At 44.3% G+C, this 18,462-nt stretch overlaps 1 protein-coding gene across 1 annotated transcript in view; it reads right to left on the bottom strand.

Annotated features, from left to right (window-relative positions):
* The window catches only part of LOC119777548 (actin-binding LIM protein 2-like), a gene marked incomplete at its 3' end in the record, with an annotated part of 47,458 nt that overhangs the window by 17,669 nt on the left and 11,327 nt on the right, over window positions 1-18,462 (bottom strand). Inside the window, exon 2 of the mRNA XM_038276452.1 lies at window positions 1,598-1,756. Coding sequence (XP_038132380.1) covers window positions 1,598-1,756 — 159 coding nt within the window. The remainder of the gene's footprint in view (window positions 1-1,597; window positions 1,757-18,462) is intronic.

The raw sequence follows: 18,462 nt of genomic DNA on the forward strand, positions 1-18,462 counted from the left end.
CAGAGATTGCTGCTCCTTCTACCTGAACCCTACATGATACCAAAACCAGCAGAGATTGCTGCTCCTTCCACCTGAACCCTACATGATACCATAACCAGCAGAGATTGCTGCTCCTTCTACCTGAACCCTACATGATACCATAACCTGCAGAGATTGCTGCTCCTTCTACCTGAACCCTACATGATACCATAACCTGCAGAGATTGCTGCTCCTTCCACCTGAACCCTACATGATACCAAAACCAGCAGAGATTGCTGCTCCTTCTACCTGAATCCTACATGATACCAAAACCAGCAGAGATTGCTGCTACTTCCACCTGAACCCTGCATGATACCATAACCAGCAGAGATTGCTGCTCCTTCTACCTGAACCCTACATGATACCATAACCAGCAGAGATTGCTGCTCCTTCTACCTGAACCCTACATGATACCATAACCAGCAGAGATTGCTGCTCCTTCTACCTGAACCCTACATGATACCATAACCAGCAGAGATTGCTGCTCCTTCTACCTGAACCCTACATGATACCATAACCAGCAGAGATTGCTGCTCCTTCTACCTGAACCCTACATGATACCATAACCTGCAGAGATTGCTGCTCCTTCTACCTGAACCCTACATGATACCATAACCAGCAGAGATTGCTGCTCCTTCCACCTGAACCCTACATGATACCAAAACCAGCAGAGATTGCTGCTCCTTCCACCTGAACCCTATATGATACCATAACCAGCAGAGATTGCTGCTCCTTCTACCTGAACCCTACATGATACCATAACCTGCAGAGATTGCTGCTCCTTCCACCTGAACCCTACATGATACCATAACCTGCAGAGATTGCTGCTCCTTCTACCTGAACCCTACATGATACCATAACCAGCAGAGATTGCTGCTCCTTCCACCTGAACCCTACATGATACCAAAACCAGCAGAGATTGCTGCTCCTTCCACCTGAACCCTACATGATACCATAACCAGCAGAGATTGCTGCTCCTTCTACCTGAACCCTATATGATACCAATAACCAGCAGAGATTGCTGCTCCTTCCACCTGAACCCTACATGATACCAAAACCTGCAGAGATTGCTGCTCCTTCCACCTGAACCCTACATGATACCATAACCAGCAGAGATTGCTGCTCCTTCTACCTGAACCCTACATGATACCAATAACCAGCAGAGATTGCTGCTCCTTCTACCTGAACCCTACATGATACCAATAACCAGCAGAGATTGCTGCTCCTTCCACCTGAACCCTACATGATACCATAACCAGCAGAGATTGCTGCTCCTTCTACCTGAACCCTACATGATACCAATAACCAGCAGAGATTGCTGCTCCTTCCACCTGAACCCTACATGACACCAAAACCAGCAGAGATTGCTGCTCCTTCCACCTGAACCCTACATGATACCAATAACCAGGAGAGATTGCTGCTCCTTCCACCTGAACCCTACATGATACCAATAACCAGCAGAGATTGCTGCTCCTTCCACCTGAACCCTACATGATACCAATAACCAGCAGAGATTGCTGCTCCTTCCACCTGTCATGCATCACAGGATGTGTTTGCGTGGAGCCCTGCAGGTACGTACGTTTGCAGACGAAACACTTCAGGTGGAAGTGTTTGTTCTGGACGCGCAGAGCTTCTCCCTTGCAGGGTTTCCCACAGTTCTGGCAAGGAACGGGTCCGCCTCCTTCCTGCTTCACCTTCTGCTGCTGCAGACCGGAGTGGGTGGCCTGCTGCTGAAAGACTGCAGGAGACACAGAGACAGGGACAGGGTTGGCTGTTACTGTCACACTAGAATGACACTGGCTAAGCTAAGCTAAGCTAACATAGACATAAACTGGATAGAGAGTATTGGTCAGCACCGTCAGAAGCCACTCCATGTAAAAATGTTTCCCTTTGATTCAGGGTTCATCTAAGCAGCATAACTCTGCAGGTTCCAGAGCAACATTTTAAACATATCAGACATTTAGATAAAGAAAATAGAACCAGAAGCATCAGTTCAATATTTATAATTTGAACAAAAGAATAAATTTATCATCCAATCAGTGCAGTAAGAGAAAAACAGAAAATAAATGTCCTCTTTTGACGTCTTCCTGAAATCAAACTTTTATCGCTTTGGGCAGTTGCTCCGTGAGGAAGGCTACCATTGGTGGACAGTCTGTCCAATGAGGCTGCAGACTGAACCAGCCAATCAGAGCTGGCTGATGCTCCCAGAACCAGAGAGCAGCCATGACATCACAGAGCATCACACACCCAGCTGAGACCGACACGTTGGATCAGGGTCAGAACTGCTGATTCTGGAAAACCATCCGGCTCTTCCTAAACCGGAAGCAGCGCTTTGCTCACAGGTTCCATGGCAGTGGGGAGATGCTGACCCTGAAGGAGGACATCTCCTCCATCCCTGCCACGCCTTCCATGGTGGAAGAGCAGAGGGCGCGCTCTGGGTCTGAGTGCCCGGCAGCTCTGGATGCAGACCTGCCTCTTCAACATGGCGCTGAAGGCGGGGACTGGCAGCCTGGGGCGGGGGTTCTCCTCCATAGGAGGGGGGGGCGGAGGTTCCAACGACTTCTCCGCCTAAAGCAGAGCGCTGGAGAGGCTTCAGGAGGAGCAGTCTGGTTCTGGTTCAGTCCATCCACCCTCACTGAGCCGTCTGACCTCCATAATTACACATCAGTTAAAAACACTGAGATGTGATAAAGTGGAACAAAATCAAGGGGTGTGAATATTAATTCACCAGAATCTTGATCTGCTGAGTCCTGATCCATCTTCTGCTTTTTATCTCTGGTTCAAAATTTAAAGGATTTATTTACTTACTTTGTTTTTTTGTGTTATAAAGTGAAACCAGCTGTTTGTTGGTTATAAAGACAGGGCGGGTCTGTGATGTCATCATCTATGGCTGCCTAACTAAACGGCTCCAGACCTAAAAAAGGTCTCTGCCTCTTTGATCCACAAAGGAAGGACAGAGCGAGCCGAGTAGAGTGACATCAGCACCACTATGAAAACCATCCCGCCGTGCTTAGAGGCGTCTGGGGAGCGGCTTTAATTAGACAGCCATGGAGACGAGCCAATAGGAAACAAGAGTTTATTTAATGCACTCAGTCCAAGACAGAAACTGGGAGGGAAACACAGATAGATTCAGCCCAACAAACCCCACGTTTAAATGTTCCTTCAGCACATTCTACATTCTACGTTCTATGTTCTACGGCCCAACATGCTTTAAACAAACCGTCTGGGCTCCAAGCTTCCTAAGATGCATAACCCACGACGGATTGATTTCATAAAATAAAAAATGTAAAACATAAACCGCGTGGAAACCATAACAACCTGAAAGCCTTTCAAAGGGGGGTGAAAACTGCCCAGTGCATCGCCAGGGCAACGCCCCCAGCCATCAAGGAAGCAGTGTCTGAAGAGGGCGGGGAAAATCACCAGAGACTCACCCTCTCACCCTGCACACACTCCTCTCTCACCCTGCACACACACTAATCTCACCCTGCACACACTCCTCTCTCACCCTGCACACACTCTAATCTCACCCTGCACACACTCCTCTCTCACCCTGCACACACTCCTCTCTCCCCCTGCACACACTCTAATCTCACCCTGCACACACACTAATCTCACCCTGCACACACTCCTCTCTCACCCTGCACACACTCTAATCTCACCCTGCACCCACTCTAATCTCACCCTGCACACACTCCTCTCTCACCCTGCACACACTCTAATCTCACCCTGCACCCACTCTAATCTCACCCTGCACACACTCCTCTCTCACCCTGCACACACTCTAATCTCACCCTGCACACACTCTAATCTCACCCTGCACACACTCCTCTCTCACCCTGCACACACTCTAATCTCACCCTGCACACACTCTAATCTCACCCTGCACACACTCCTCTCTCACCCTGCACACACTCCTCTCTCACCCTGCACACACTCTAATCTCACCCTGCACACACTCTAATCTCACCCTGCACACACTCTAATCTCACCCTGCACACACTCTAATCTCACCCTGCACACACTCTAATCTCACCCTGCACCCACTCTAATCTCACCCTGCACACACTCCTCTCTCACCCTGCACACACTCTAATCTCACCCTGCACACACTCTAATCTCACCCTGCACACACTCCTCTCTCACCCTGCACACACTCTAATCTCACCCTGCACACACACTAATCTCACCCTGCAAACACACTAATCTCACCCTGCACACACTCTAATCTCACCCTGCACACACACTAATCTCACTCTGCACACTCTAATCTCACCCTGCACACACACTAATCTCACCCTGCACACACTCTAATCTCACCCTGCACACACTCTAATCTCACCCTGCACACACTCTAATCTCACCCTGCACACACACTAATCTCACCCTGCAAACACACTAATCTCACCCTGCACACACTCTAATCTCACCCTGCACACACACTAATCTCACCCTGCACACTCTAATCTCACCCTGCACACACACTAATCTCACCCTGCACACACTCTAATCTCACCCTGCACACACTCTAATCTCACCCTGCACACACTCTAATCTCACCCTGCACACACACTAATCTCACCCTGCAAACACACTAATCTCACCCTGCACACACACTAATCTCACCCTGCACACACTCTAATCTCACCCTGCACACACTCTAATCTCACCCTGCACACACTCTAATCTCACCCTGCACACACTCTAATCTCACCCTGCACACACTCTAATCTCACCCTGCACACACACTAATCTCACCCTGCAAACACACTAATCTCACCCTGCACACACACTAATCTCACCCTGCACACACACTAATCTCACCCTGCACACACACTAATCTCACCCTGCACACACACTAATCTCACCCTGCACACACTCTAATCTCACCCTGCACACACTCTAATCTCACCCTGCACACACACTAATCTCACCCTGCACACACTCTAATCTCACCCTGCTCACACACTAATCTCACCCTGCACACACTCTAATCTCACCCTGCACACACTCTAATCTCACCCTGCACACACACTAATCTCACCCTGCACACACTAATCTCACCCTGCACACACACTAATCTCACCCTGCACACACTCTAATCTCACCCTGCACACACTCTAATCTCACCCTGCACACACTCTAATCTCACCCTGCACACACATTAATGCAGATTGGAGTCACCTGGAAAAAAAAAAAAAACAGGCCGGGTGCATGAAGGGGGAGGGGCTCCAGTGCTACCTGATCTGACCTGCAGTGCATGCCTGAACCTCCATCTGATTAATCGAGGGTCAGAAGTTCTTCCTGAAGCAGAAACTTGAGATAAAACATTTTACTGCACCTCAGAAAACAGACAATGAAAGCCTGATCAGGCTGATCCCAGTCAGAGCCCACATGACCACTATTCTACAGCCAAAAGGTCACACAACTGCCATTTGGGGGTTGGTGGGCCATTTCCTGCCCAGTCCGTTCTTGGTGCTTTAACCAATGAACTCTAACTAACTTTTTCTATGTCTGCTTCTGTCTCCTTGAACCCCAGTGGGCCTCAGCAGATGGCCGCTCACACTGAGCCTGGTTCTGCTGGAGGTTTCTTCCTGTTCAAAGGGAGTTTTTCCTCTCCACTGTCGCAACAAGCATGCTTGGTGTGATTTATGATTTTTAATGAAGCTCCAAATTGGACAAAAGCTGAACAAAACTGAGCAACAACAAATGAAGCCCAGAGTGGCTTCTGAAAACCAGCAGGTCTGCCTGAGGAGACATCAGCCGACTTTTTATTCACCATTCAGTTGAATTTTAATCAGAAAATTTAGTTTAAGGAAGTTTGAGGTGAACCAGTCTGTAAGGGACGGGGGGGCGGGGGGGGGGGGGGGGGGTTGAGGAAGTGTTTACTGGATAAATAAAGCTGGGTGTCATCCGCAAAAATGAATGTTGAATTTCTGAAAAATAGCCAAGGGGAAGAAGGTAGGTGGTGAAGAGGAGGGGGCCAAGAACTGAGCCTTGAGGAACACCAGAAGTGATAGGGGAAGGGTGCGAAGTGAAGGATTTGAGGTGAATAAACTGAGTGCGGTCGGAGAGATATGAGCAGAACCAGTCAGGAGGTGGTCAGAGATGCCAAGAGAGGATAATCTATTGAGGAGAATGGGATGAGAAATGGTATCAAAGGCTGCACTGAGATCCAGGAGGATGAGGATGGAGAGGAGTCCGGAGTCAGCAGCTATAAGGAGATCGTTTATGGTTTTTATTAGGGCAGTTTCAGTGCAACGAGAGGGGCGAAAACCAGACTGGAAAGGCTCGTAAAGGCTGTAAGGGTAAGAAAGGTGTGGAGTTCAGCAGTTTGGAAAAGTGAAGGAACAATAAGAGAGGAGAGAGAGGAATGCATAATGGAAGTAATGAAGGGGGGAGGGAGGGAGATCCCTTCTCTTTGAAGTTCAGACCTAAGGGAAAAATCTTCTGCTGAATTAAATAGTTTGTAGTTTATAAATAAAGGATTTAGAGGAAAAGCTTGATTTTCTTCAGTCTGCCACAAAGATGCAGCAACCTTCATTTCTATAAAACAGATTCCTTTATTTGCTCTAAGAGCTTCATTCTGAGGTAACTCAGATAACTTTATTCATTCACTTCTCATTCTAAACAAGAAGCTTTAGGAGCAAAAAACGCATCAAAGAAAAAAGACTAAAACTAACATAGAAATACAGTGAATAGAGATTTAAAGAGTTGATATACGGCAAAGTGATCTTAGAGGGAAGCTGGAAGTGAAAGCCACGATGTTTTCACTGAGCCAAGTCTCTGTTAGACCAAAGGCAGCAAACCAAGAAAGTTCTAATGGTTTTAGTTCAGAGGCAGAAACGTCTCATCGTGTGCGATAAATGACCAATGGCACCTTAATCCTATTTATCTTCATATACTGTATTTATATTGCTTATTCTTAATGCACCTTTTCCTCCCTGTTTGCACCTTCTAACTTCTATGCCAATATGTGACGAGTGACTTTCTCCACTGTGAGATCAATAAAGCTCATCTAATCTAATCTAATCTAATCTAATCATGCAGTTAGTCACTGTTGACCTTTGACCTCTGCATAAACTGGACAGTTCCCATAGAATCAGACTGAGGGATCTACCTAACATCCAACATGTCTGCGTCGACAGAGAGAAGCTTCCAGAATTTTCATAAAATCTCTGGATTGGTGAAAACCAGACAGAAAATGTTTGGTTGCCAGAAGTGCAGGAAGTGATTTAAAAATGGCGGCGCTCTAACCCTGCAGTACGGCAGTCAGTCAGCCGGGTTCCATTAGATGAAAGACTGTAATAATAAACTTTATTTATACGCTGCATTCTGAACAAAACACATTTAATTGGACTATATCTGTTTATCTCTATATATGTATTTTTTGCAAAGTATTTTTAGACATTTGATGTTTAAATAAGATGAACTGAATTCATACCTACAAGAAAAAGACTAATTTATTGGATTAAATTGCTTGAACGTGAGTTAATAATAATTGTGCTTTGATCAGTCAGACAGGCTTTGTCGGGGGCCTGGTGAGGAGCCAGCCGACCGTCACATCATTCGGCCACGGGGACGTTGCTCTGGACCCAAGCCATTGCTGATGCCATTGTCCCAAAGACTGCAGCCAGGCAGGCAGCCATCTGAGCAACCTAACACCACATGTCAGCATTACATCCAGCAGGCATGCGCTACTGAGGCCTGCTACTTTTAGATCCTTCCTTCCATAACATGAAGGCTTGAATGCCAGGCCTTTTTAGAGCCTCCTTCATGCCAAGGAGGTCATTTAGATGTTTGGATTCAGTTGTGCTGCATCAACAGTAGCCTCTGAAGCAGCGAGTAGCACCAGGCAGAGCTCTGAGGTTTACCGCCTGGACAGGCGGACCATCAGCAGTCGCACCACCGGGTGAAACTCCAACATCTTTATGTCAAATGCCTTTTCAGGAGAAAGTACTCCTACGAAAATAGTTTGCTCCTCAACTCAAAGGGTCCCATGGCGCTAGGCAGCATTCCTGGGGGTGGGCTGCTCACGTTACCACGGCAGCAGAACTCTGTGTCGCCCACGCTTCTGACCTTGGCGACTTTCACCTTGCATGCCTGTGGCTCCTGAACGTGGCGTGGAACGTCCAGGTCAATTCCATACCTTCTGGATTGATCGGAGTGATCGGAGTGATCAAACCATGTATTCAAACGCAGGTTTCTGTTTAAGGCTGATCTAGGGGTACTTTCTATGTGAGTAGAAGGATAGAAAGGATAGAAATACAGCCAAACAGATGAGCTCTGAGCTTAGATCTAGTCCCAGTAAAAGCTCCTTTCCTAAACAGACCAAACAATCTAAAGAAGTTTAATGCGAGCATTGGTTTAAACCCTTAAACTGGGATCAACCAGTAAACCTGCAGGCTGGGAGTCAGCGGCTCTGATCAGGTTCAGGTGAAGCAGCTTGATTTAAAAGGTTAAAACACTGAAGAAGAGAAGGAGAAAAATGCTGCATGCGTCTGGATGTAAACTTTAACTGAAAACATGGAGGTCCAGTCCTGGTCGCATCAGAAATCTAGAATTAAACTGGATGAATCTGATCAACGTGGTGCTTCTAGGCTTCTCCTGACGGCTCCATGCCGCACACGGATAAATGGATGCGGGATACGGATAAATGGATGCTGCGCACAGATAAATGGATGTTGCGCACAGATAAATGGATGCTGCGCACGGATAAATGGATGCGACGCACGGATAAATGGATGCTGCGCACGGATAAATGGATGCGACGCACGGATAAATGGATGCTGCGCACAGATAAATGGATGCTGCGCACGGATAAATGGATGCGACGCACGGATAAATGGATGCGACGCACGGATAAATGGATGCGACGCACGGATAAATGGATGCGACGCACGGATAAATGGATGCTGCGCACAGATAAATGGATGCTGCGCACGGATAAATGGATGCGACGCACGGATAAATGGATGCGACGCACGGATAAATGGATGCTGCGCACAGATAAATGGATGCAGGATACGGATAAATGCATAAGACGCACGGATAAATGGATGCGACGCACGGATAAATGGATGCGACGCACGGATAAATGGATGCTGCGCACAGATAAATGGATGCTGCGCACAGATAAATGGATGCAGGATACGGATAAATGCATAAGACGCACGGATAAATGGATGCGACGCACAGATAAATGGATGCTGCGCACAGATAAATGGATGCTGCGCACAGATAAATGGATGCTGCGCACGGATAAATGGATGCGACGCACGGATAAATGGATGCTGCGCACGGATAAATGGATGCGACGCACGGATAAATGGATGCTGCGCACAGATAAATGGATGCTGCGCACAGATAAATGGATGCTGCGCACGGATAAATGGATGCGACGCACGGATAAATGGATGCGACGCACGGATAAATGGATGCGACGCACGGATAAATGGATGCGACGCACGGATAAATGGATGCTGCACACAGATAAATGGATGCTGCGCACAGATAAATGGATGCAGGATACGGATAAATGCATAAGACGCACGGATAAATGGATGCGACGCACGGATAAATGGATGCTGCGCACAGATAAATGGATGCTGCGCACAGATAAATGGATGCAGGATACGGATAAATGCATAAGACGCACGGATAAATGGATGCCGCGCACGGATAAATGATGCCGCACACGGATAAATGGATGCGACGCACGGATAAATGCATGCGACGCACGGATAAATGGATGCTGCGCACAGATAAATGGATGCTGCGCACAGATAAATGGATGCTGCACACGGATAAATGCATGCGGCGCACGGATAAATGCATGCAGCACACGGATAAATGCATGCAGCACACGGATAAATGCATGCGGCACACGGATAAATGGATGCGGCACACGGATAAATGCATTCAGCACACGGATAAATGCATGCAGCACACGGTAAAAATGCATGCAGCACACGGATAAATGGATGCGGGATACGGATAAATGCATGCAGCACACGGATAAATGCATGCGGCACATGGATAAATGCATGCAGCACACGGATAAATGCATGCAGCACACGGATAAATGCATGCGACACACGGATAAATGCCTGCAGCACACGGATAAATGCATGCGGCACACGGATAAATGCATGCGGCACACGGATAAATGCATGTGGCACACGGATAAATGCATGCGGCACACGGATAAATGCATGCGGCACACGGATAAATGCATGCAGCACATGGTAAAAATGCATGCAGCACACGGATAAATGCATGCAGCATACGGATAAATGGATGCGGGATACGGATAAATGGATGCGACGCACGGATAAATGCATGCAGCACACGGATAAATGGATGCGGGATACGGATAAATGGATGCGACGCACGGATAAATGCATGCGGGATACGGATAAATGGATGCTGCACAAGGATAAATGGATGCAACGCACGGATAAATGCATGCGGCACATGGATAAATGGATGCGAAGCACGGATAAATGCATGCGGCGCACGGATAAATGGATGCGACGCACAGATAAATGGATGCGACGCACGGATAAATGGATAAATGGATGCGACGCACGGATAAATGCATGTGCCGCATGGATAAATGGATGCAACGCACGGATAAATGCATGCGGTGCATGGATAAATGAATGCGACGTATGGATAAATGGATGCGGCAATGCTGCGCATGGATAAATGCATGCGGCGCACGGATAAATGAATGCAGAATACGGATAAATGGATGCGACGCACGGATAAATGCATGCAGCACACGGATAAATGCATGCAGCACACGGATAAATGCATGCAGCACACGGATAAATGGATGCGGGATACGGATAAATGGATGCGACGCACGGATAAATGCATGCAGCACACGGATAAATGGATGCGGGATACGGATAAATGGATGCGACGCACGGATAAATGCATGCGGCTCACGGATAAATGGATGCTGCACTAGGATAAATGGATGCAACGCACGGATAAATGCATGCGGCACATGGATAAATGGATGCGAAGCACGGATAAATGCATGCGGCGCACGGATAAATGGATAAATGGATGCGACGCACGGATAAATGGATGCGACGCACGGATAAATGGATAAATGGATGCGACGCACGGATAAATGCATGCGGCGCACGGATAAATGAATGCAGGATACGGATAAATGGATGCGGCACACGGATAAATGGATGCGGCACACGGATAAATGCATGCAGCACACGGATAAATGCATGCAGCACACGGTAAAAATGCATGCAGCACACGGATAAATGCATGCAGCACACGGATAAATGGATGCGGGATACGGATAAATGAATGCAGAATACGGATAAATGGATGCGACGCACGGATAAATGCATGCAGCACACGGATAAATGCATGCAGCACACGGATAAATGGATGCGGGATACGGATAAATGGATGCGACGCACGGATAAATGCATGCAGCACACGGATAAATGGATGCGGGATACGGATAAATGGATGCGACGCACGGATAAATGCATGCGGCTCACGGATAAATGGATGCTGCACTAGGATAAATGGATGCAACGCACGGATAAATGCATGCGGCACATGGATAAATGGATGCGAAGCACGGATAAATGCATGCGGCGCACGGATAAATGGATAAATGGATGCGACGCACGGATAAATGGATGCGACGCACGGATAAATGGATAAATGGATGCGACGCACGGATAAATGCATGCGGCGCACGGATAAATGAATGCAGGATACGGATAAATGGATGCGACGCACGGATAAATGCATGCAGCACACGGATAAATGCATGCAGCACACGGATAAATGCATGCAGCACACGGATAAAAGGATGCGGGATACGGATAAATGGATGCGACGCACGGATAAATGCATGCAGCACACGGATAAATGGATGCGGGATACGGATAAATGGATGCGACGCACGGATAAATGCATGCGGCTCACGGATAAATGCATGCAGCACACGGATAAATGGATGCGGGATACGGATAAATGGATGCGACGCACGGATAAATGCATGCGGCTCACGGATAAATGGATGCTGCACTAGGATAAATGGATGCAACGCACGGATAAATGCATGCGGCACATGGATAAATGGATGCGAAGCACGGATAAATGCATGCGGCGCACGGATAAATGGATAAATGGATGCGACGCACGGATAAATGGATGCGACGCACGGATAAATGGATAAATGGATGCGACGCACGGATAAATGCATGTGCCGCATGGATAAATGGATGCAACGCACGGATAAATGCATGCGGTGCATGGATAAATGAATGCGACGTATGGATAAATGGATGCGGCAATGCTGCGCATGGATAAATGCATACGGCGCACGGATAAATGAATGCAGGATACAAATAAATGCATGTTTTTCTCATAGTGGTAAGAGCTGAACAGGTTAGCGTTAGCTTGAACATAACCATGACTAAAGGTGTTAGTTTCTCCTGCTGTTTCCTCCTTCCTGATCTGTGCGTCAGACTTTTACTTATTTCTCTGCCTCCTGATTTATATCCTCCTACAGACGATCTACCTGCTTCTGTCTCTCAGAAAACAAAGAGTGATGTAATCAGAGTAATCTGCATGTCTACTAAACTGTGTCTAACTCAATCTTCTCTCTATGTTTAACCACTTTATCATAACAGTTTCCTCACTGTGAAAAGAAATGAGAGCAGTTCAATGGGTTGATGTTGTCCTACTTCCAAATGATTTTAGAAAAAAACAGCCAATAGATGCATATAAATAAACCAGACATCACAGTCTGCAAAAAAACAAATCTATTTTCACATCTTAAAAAACGCTGCAGCCTTTCCTCCTAGAACAGCTTCACTGTTTGGACCAAAGAATATATAATCAGCAGAGAGGCACCTAAACAATGTACTGGTTTTCTTACAGCCACTTTTATTCCACCCTTAGAGGACGGAATTATGGGGCGGAGCCTGTTTGTTTGACTGACGACCTTTAATCAGGCTAGAAAGATGACTGACCTGAGAGGGGAACAAAGGAAGCCACCCAACAGGTCAGGGAGGAAGTTCTGCTGCGGATTACAGCAGGGTGAGGTTCCACAACATCTCCGCCTTTGGAGTGATGGAGGGAAAATAGCAAAGCAAGACGTGCACCTAAACCAGCAGCTTCAGATGAATTAGTCATTATTAATTAATCAGGCTGCAGCGTTAATAGAACCACAAAAATAATAAAAACTTGGCAAGAATCCCAGAATCTCCAGTAATGAGTAACTTTAGAGAACCCAGGTGGGATATGCTGGTCTTCTGGTCAGACTGGACCAAAGAGAAGCTTCTGGAGGTCAGAAGACGCTAAATATGAACAACCAGGACCAACATCCTGTGAGTCACGGTGGTGGCAGCATCAGGCTGTGGGGGGGCTCTTCATCACTGAGGGAGCAGCTGGTCAGATCGGATCTCCATGTTAGAGGATGAAGAGAGCACATCCAGTTAGTCACAGTCAGAGAAACAGGACTACACTGGAAAACAGGCCAAGCTCCAACATCTAGAAACAAAGGTGTTGATGGCAGCAGCACAGCTGATATTTCTCTCCAGGATGGAGTCACAGCCAAACAGGAACAGACCAGATGATGAGGTACTACTGATCACCCACTCCACAGAGTACTGATACAACAAACTATAGATTATAGTCATTTCTCTACACTTTCTACTATTTCTAAAGTACTATCTCCATGAATTAATATCTATAACGAACTGTCAATAAAGAACTGTCAATAAATAAAGTATATATAAAGTATTATCTGACTGTACTACGCAGTACTGATGGCGTTAACATTACTGTACGTAGTACGTATCAGGGTGTAGTACTGACTGCTTGGTAGTAAACAGATAGAGTGACAGATTCTGTTTACTGGTAGGACTGAAATAGGCCGACCCCCCCATCCAGGGTGACACGTCCCACCTCCGCACGGGGGGGGTGGGGGGTGGGGGGGGGGCATTGGAGTCATGGCACTGTGCCTCCGGCTTCTACAGGACTTCCCTGCGTCGCCATGGCGACCTCACCTACAAGCAGGCTTTGTCACATGGTGATGGCGGAGGACGCACCTTCCTGCTTCATACGACAGCGAGGAATGTGGGTGGAGCGAAGAGGAGGCGGCGCTGGGTGCTAACAGAGGAGTCCTTTATTCACCACCTGCTGATGACCATCACATCTGATCTAGATCCAGATCATCACATCTGATCTAGATCCAGATCATCACATCTGATCTAGATCCAGATCATCACATCTGATCTAGATCCAGATCATCACATCTGATCTAGATCCAGATCATCACATCTGATCTAGATCCAGATCATAACATCTGATCTAGATCCAGATCATCACATCTGATCTAGATCCAGATCATAACATCTGATCTAGATCCAGATCATCACATCTGATCTAGATCCAGATCATCACATCTGATCTAGATCCAGATCATCACATCTGATCTAGATCCAGATAATCACATCTGATCTAGAACCAGATCATCACATCTGATCTAGATCCAGATCATAACATCTGATCTAGAACCAGATCATCACATCTGATCTAGATCCAGATCATCACATCTGATCTAGATCCAGATAATCACATCTGATCTAGACCCAGATAATCACATCTGATCTAGATCCAGATCATCACATCTGATCTAGATCCAGATAATCACATCTGATCTAGATCCAGATCATCACATCTGATCTAGATCCAGATCATCACATCTGATCTAGATCCAGATAATCACATCTGATCTAGAACCAGATCATCACATCTGATCTAGATCCAGATCATCACATCTGATCTAGATCCAGATCATAACATCTGATCTAGATCCAGATCATAACATCTGATCTTGATCCAGATCATAACATCTGATCTAGATCCAGATCATCACATCTGATCTAGATCCAGATCATAACATCTGATCTAGATCCAGATCATAACATCTGATCTAGATCCAGATCATCAGATCTGATCTAGAACCGTCTCTTTAGATCTGATCTAGAACCATCTAATCGGATCTGATCTAGATCCATCCCAAACCCTAACCTGCTGATGATGAGCGGCGGTCTGGTCTCTGGTCAGCAGGGTCAGTTTGGGAAATGGTTTCCTCTGAGGACGTTTCCCTGACCTGGAGGACAGGACGTCCACCGTCCTTATGAGGACAGTTTGGCTGTGAGAATCAAGCATTTCTAGAAGGAGTGATTGAACTATGAAATCACTGCAGTAGTAAAAGCACAGAGACTGAGTAAATAACAAGACGATAGAGACTCCTCCTTAGCAACTGGTCCCCGGCCCAGGTCGGCCCCCAGATGGCTGGGCTCCCAGAGTGAGGGTCAGGGACCCGACACCAGTCTGAATGCCAGAGATGTGAGAGCAGAGAGCAGCCTTCTACCTCCAACCACATGGAAAACTTTAAATCGGTAAACAGGTGGGCCCTGAGCGGCAGGTGAGCGACGGCTAATGGTTACGGCGCAGAGCTAGAACGCCTCAGATCCCCGGAACCCTCCTGTGTCCTTGTAGGTGAAGGTCACAGGGAGCCGCTTTACCTTTCTCCTCTAGCATCGTCCTTCAGGAGCCGCTCCAACTTAGAAAACCGCTTTGGGTTTAGAACAAGCAGGAAATCCAGCTGAAATCCAAGGAACCTTCTCAGAGTCTAGAAACAGTGTTTCTACTCATCCTTGGTCTGCTCCAATGACAGATGAGAGCAGAGTGAGCGCTCTGTCCAGCACTATCTCTGGAATGAGCCGGAGGTCATGTGACTCTCACCTCGCTGAGTTATGGCAAATATCTGTTATAAATAGAAGCCCAGAGCTCCTGCTGATGATCTGTTACTGGGTGTGTCCCAGTCTCCCCAGTCTGCCGACACTCTGCCGCTGGGAAGGCTGGGAACCAGGCTCACCCTGGAAAAATTCTGCATTACATCCCAGAATTAGCTGAAGCTCAGGTCCAACCACTGAACCAGGGAAACTTTCAGGTTTTCTCTTTTTTAATGACTAACAGCTGATTTCAGACAGATTGATGATCTACCAGCCAAACCAGGGATGGCAGCGTTTGTTTATTATTCACAGGAGAATAAACAACAAACCAGGAAATGATCAACTGGGTCAAAAAATAGGTTGAAAAAACAGAACTTAACAATCTGATAAAAACTTCACACCATATCACTCTCTCTCTCACTCACTCACTCACTCTCTCTCTCACTATTTAAAAAATAATCTTAGAACTATAAATATAGAGTCAGATGTTTATATTACTATTATTTTATGTATTTCTTACTGTTTTCAAGGCTGCACTTTAAAATGAAATCGTCTACAGCTGTTTTAAACGAAATTTATTTTTGTTTCCACTCCCGTACAAAATGACCAAATAAATCTGCCTTTGTTACCAGATGTAACTAAATGTAACTAAATATATCATTAAATGTAACCAGATGTAACTAAATATATAATTAAATGTAACTAAATGTAGTTAATTGTAACCAGATGTAACTAAATGTAGTTAATTGTAACTAAATGTAAATAAATATATCATTAAATGTAACCAGATGTAACTAAATATATAATTAAATGTAACTAAATGTAGTTAATTGTAACCAGATGTAACTAAATGTAACTAAATGTAGGTAATTGTAACTAAATGTAAATAAATATATCATTAAATGTAACCAGATGTAACTAAATATATAATTAAATGTAACTAAATGTAGTTAATTGTAACCAGATGTAACTAAATGTAACTAAATGTAGTTAATTGTAACTAAATGTAACTAAATGTAGTTAATTGTAACCAGATGTAACTAAATGTAGTTAATTGTAACAAAATGTAACAAAATGTAGTTAATTGTAACCAGATGTAACTAAATGTAGTTAATTGTAACCAGATGTAACTAAATGTAACTAAATGTAGTTCATTGTAACCAGATGTAACTAAATGTAACTAAATGTAGTTAATTGTAACCAGATGTAACTAAATGTATCTAAATGTAGTTAATTGTAACCAGATGTAACTAAATGTATCTAAATGTAGTTAATTGTAACCAGATGTAACTAAATGTAACTAAATGTAGTTAATTGTAACCAGATGTAACTAAATGTATCTAAATGTAGTTAATTGTAACCAGATGTAACTAAATGTAACTAAATGTAGTTAATTGTAACCAGATGTAACTAAATGTAACTAAATGTAGTTAATTGTAACCAGATGTAACTAAATGTAGTTCATTGTAACCAGATGTAACTAAATGTATCTAAATGTACTTAATTGTAACCAGATGTAACTAAATGTATCTAAATGTAGTTAATTGTAACCAGATGTAACTAAATGTAACTAAATGTAGTTAATTGTAACCAGATGTAACTAAATGTAACTAAATGTAGTTAATTGTAACCAGATGTAACTAAATGTATCTAAATGTAGTTAATTGTAACCAGATGTAACTAAATGTAACTAAATGTAGTTAATTGTAACCAGATGTAACTAAATGTAACTAAATGTAGTTAATTGTAACCAGATGTAACTAAATGTAGTTCATTGTAACCAGATGTAACTAAATGTAACTAAATGTAGTTAATTGTAACCAGATGTAACTAAATGTAACTAAATGTAGTTAATTGTAACCAGATGTAACTAAATGTAACTAAATGTAGTTAATTGTAACCAGATGTAACTAAATGTATCTAAATGTAGTTAATTGTAACCAGATGTAACTAAATGTATCTAAATGTAGTTAATTGTAACCAGATGAAACTAAATGTAACTAAATGTAGTTAATTGTAACCAGATGTAACTAAATGTATCTAAATGTAGTTAATTGTAACCAGATGTAACTAAATGTAACTAAATGTAGTTAATTGTAACCAGATGTAACTAAATGTAACTAAATGTAGTTAATTGTAACCAGATGTAACTAAATGTAGTTCATTGTAACCAGATGTAACTAATTGTAACTAAATGTAGCTAATTGTAACCAGATGTAACTAAATGTAACTAAATGTAGTTAATTGTAACCAGATGTAACTAAATGTAACTAAATGTAGTTAATTGTAACCAGATGTAACTAAATGTAGTTAATTGTAACCAGATGTAACTAAATGTAACTAAATGTAGTTAATTGTAGTTAATTGTAACCAGATGTAACTAAATGTAACTAAATGTAGTTAATTGTAACCAGATGTAACTAAATGTAGTTAATTGTAACCAGATGTAACTAAATGTAACTAAATGTAGTTAATTGTAACCAGATGTAACTAAATGTAACTAAATGTAGTTAATTGTAACTAAATGTAGTTAATTGTAACCAGATGTAACTAAATGTAACTAAATGTAGTTAACTGTAACCAGATGTAACTAAATGTAACTAAATGTAGTTAATTGTAACCAGATGTAACTAAATGTAACTAA

The sequence above is a fragment of the Cyprinodon tularosa genome, unplaced genomic scaffold (genome assembly GCF_016077235.1).
Source record: "Cyprinodon tularosa strain WSP-4 unplaced genomic scaffold, ASM1607723v1 ctg1245, whole genome shotgun sequence".
NCBI lineage: Eukaryota > Metazoa > Chordata > Actinopteri > Cyprinodontiformes > Cyprinodontidae > Cyprinodon > Cyprinodon tularosa.